The 3023-nt window shown below is 44.7% G+C and overlaps 1 protein-coding gene across 1 annotated transcript in view; it reads right to left on the bottom strand.

The window, feature by feature from the left end:
* The window catches only part of NRIP3 (nuclear receptor interacting protein 3), a 47079-nt gene extending 44819 nt beyond the window's left edge, over nt 1–2260 (bottom strand). Inside the window, exon 1 of the mRNA XM_056554368.1 lies at nt 2004–2260. Coding sequence (XP_056410343.1) covers nt 2004–2162 — 159 coding nt within the window. The 5' untranslated portion in view covers nt 2163–2260. The remainder of the gene's footprint in view (nt 1–2003) is intronic.
* Nucleotides 2261–3023: the final 763 nt, after the last annotated feature.

Genomic DNA, 3023 nt, shown 5'->3' with positions numbered 1-3023 from the left:
ACTACTATCATCATCATCATCACTACTATCATCATCATCATCATCACTACTATCATCATCATCACTACTATCATCATCATCATCATCATCACTACTATCATCATCATCACTACTATCATCATCATCATCACTACTATCATCATCATCATCACTACTATCATCATCATCATCATTATCACTACTATCATCATCATCACTACTATCATCATCATCATCACTACTATCATCATCATCATCATCACTACTATCATCATCATCATCATTATCACTACTATCATCATCATCACTACTATCATCATCATCATCATTATCACTACTATCATCATCATCACTACTATCATCATCATCATCACTACTATCATCATCATCATCACTACTATCATCATCATCATCATTATCACTACTATCATCATCATCACTACTATCATCATCATCATCATCACTACTATCATCATCATCATCATCATCACTACTATCATCATCATCATCATCACTACTATCATCATCATCATCATCACTACTATCATCATCATCATCATCACTACTATCATCATCATCATCATCACTACTATCATCATCATCATCATCACTACTATCATCATCATCATCATCACTACTATCATCATCATCATCACTACTATCATCATCATCATCACTACTATCATCATCATCATCATCATCACTACTATCATCATCATCATCATCACTACTATCATCATCATCATCACTACTATCATCATCATCATCACTACTATCATCATCATCATCATCATCACTACTATCATCATCATCACTACTATCATCATCATCATCACTACTATCATCATCATCATCATCATCATCACTACTATCATCATCATCATCACTACTATCATCATCATCATCATCACTACTATCATCATCATCATCACTATTATCATCATCACTACTATCATCATCATCACTACTATCATCATCATCACTACTATCATCATCATCATCATCACTACTATCATCATCATCATCATCACTACTATCATCATCATCACTACTATCATCATCATCATCATCACTACTATCATCATCATCATCACTATTATCATCATCATCATCACTACTATCATCATCATCATCATCACTATCATCATCATCATCACTACTATCATCATCATCACTACTATCATCATCATCACTACTAATCTTCATCATCATCATCACTATCATCATTATCATCATCATCATCACTACTATCATCATCATCATTACTATCATCATCATCATCACTACTATCATCATCACTACTATCATCATCATCATCACTACTATCATCATCATCATCATCATCATCACTACTATCATCAGCATCATCATCATCACTACTATCATCATCATCATCATCATCACTACTATCATCATCATCACTACTATCATCATCATCATCATCACTACTATCATCATCATCACTACTATCATCATCATCATCATCATCACTACTATCTCATCATCATCATCATCTTACTATCATTATCATCATCACTACTATCATCATCATCATCATCACTACTATCATCATCATCATCATCACTACTATCATCATCATCATCATCATCACTACTATCATCATCATCATCATCATCACTACTATCATCATCATCATCATCATCACTACTATCATCATCATCATCATCATCACTACTTATCATCATCATCATCATCATCACTACTATCATCATCATCATCATCATCACTACTATCATCATCATCATCATCATCACTACTATCATCATCATCATCATCATCACTACTATCATTATCATCATCACTACTATCATCATCATCATCATCACTACTATCATCATCATCATCATCATCACTACTCATCATCATCATCATCATCACTACTATCATCATCATCATCATCACTACTATCATCATCATCACTACTATCATCATTATCATCATCACTACTATCATCATCATCATCTCGCCTATGATTCACATGATATTTTGGGGGCCCCTCTCACCGTGTCCTTGGAGGTCCCCAGTTTCTTCAGTCCGTCCAGAGGGAGGAGATCTGCGGAATCCTTATGGATGAACTGGACGGATTGTTTCATCCTCCTCTGCTGCCTCAGGGACGCGGCTTCTCTCAGGTCGGAATCCTTCCTGCTGCCGGAAAACAACATGTCGTGTGCGCGGGAGAATGAGCGGCGTCCGGTGTGAGGAGGAGGAGAGGACACGGCGTCCGGGTGTGAGGAGGAGGAGAGGACGCGGCGTCCGGTGTGAGGAGGAGGAGAGGACGCGGCGTCGGTGTGAGGAGGAGGAGAGGACGCGGCGTCCGGTGTGAGGAGGAGGAGGAGGAGAGGACACGGCGTCCGGTGTGAGGAGGAGGAGGAGAGGACACGGCGTCCGGTGTGAGGAGGAGGAGAGGACACGGCGTCCGGTGTGAGGAGGAGGAGGAGAGGACACGGCGTCTGGTGTGAGGAGGAGGAGAGGACGCGGCGTCTGGTGTGAGGAGGAGGAGAGGACGCGGCGTCCGGTGTGAGGAGGAGGAGAGGACGCGGCGTCCGGTGTGAGGAGGAGGAGAGGACGCGGCGTCCGGTGTGAGGAGGAGGAGAGGACGCGGCGTCCGGTGTGAGGAGGAGGAGAGGACGCGGCGTCCGGTGTGAGGAGGAGGAGGAGGAGAGGACACGGCGTCCGGTGTGAGGAGGAGGAGGAGAGGACACGGCGTCCGGTGTGAGGAGGAGGAGGAGGAGAGGACACGGCGTCCGGTGTGAGGAGGAGGAGGAGAGGACGCGGCGTCCGGTGTGAGGAGGAGGAGAGGACGCGGCGTCCGGTGTGAGGAGGAGGAGGAGAGGACGCGGCGCCCGGTGTGAGGAGGAGGAGAGAGGACGCGGCGCCCGGTGTGAGGAGGAGGAGAGGACGCGGCGTCCGGTGTGAGGAGGAGGAGGAGAGGACGCGGCGTCCGGTGTGAGGAGGAGGAGAGGACGCGGCGTCCGGTGTGAGGAGGAGGAGAGGACGCGGCGTCCGGTGTGAGGAGGAGGAGG

The sequence above is a fragment of the Hyla sarda genome, unplaced genomic scaffold (genome assembly GCF_029499605.1).
Source record: "Hyla sarda isolate aHylSar1 unplaced genomic scaffold, aHylSar1.hap1 scaffold_69, whole genome shotgun sequence".
NCBI lineage: Eukaryota > Metazoa > Chordata > Amphibia > Anura > Hylidae > Hyla > Hyla sarda.
Note: the sequence above shows the minus strand (reverse complement) of the source record. Positions and strands in the feature narration are given on the sequence as shown.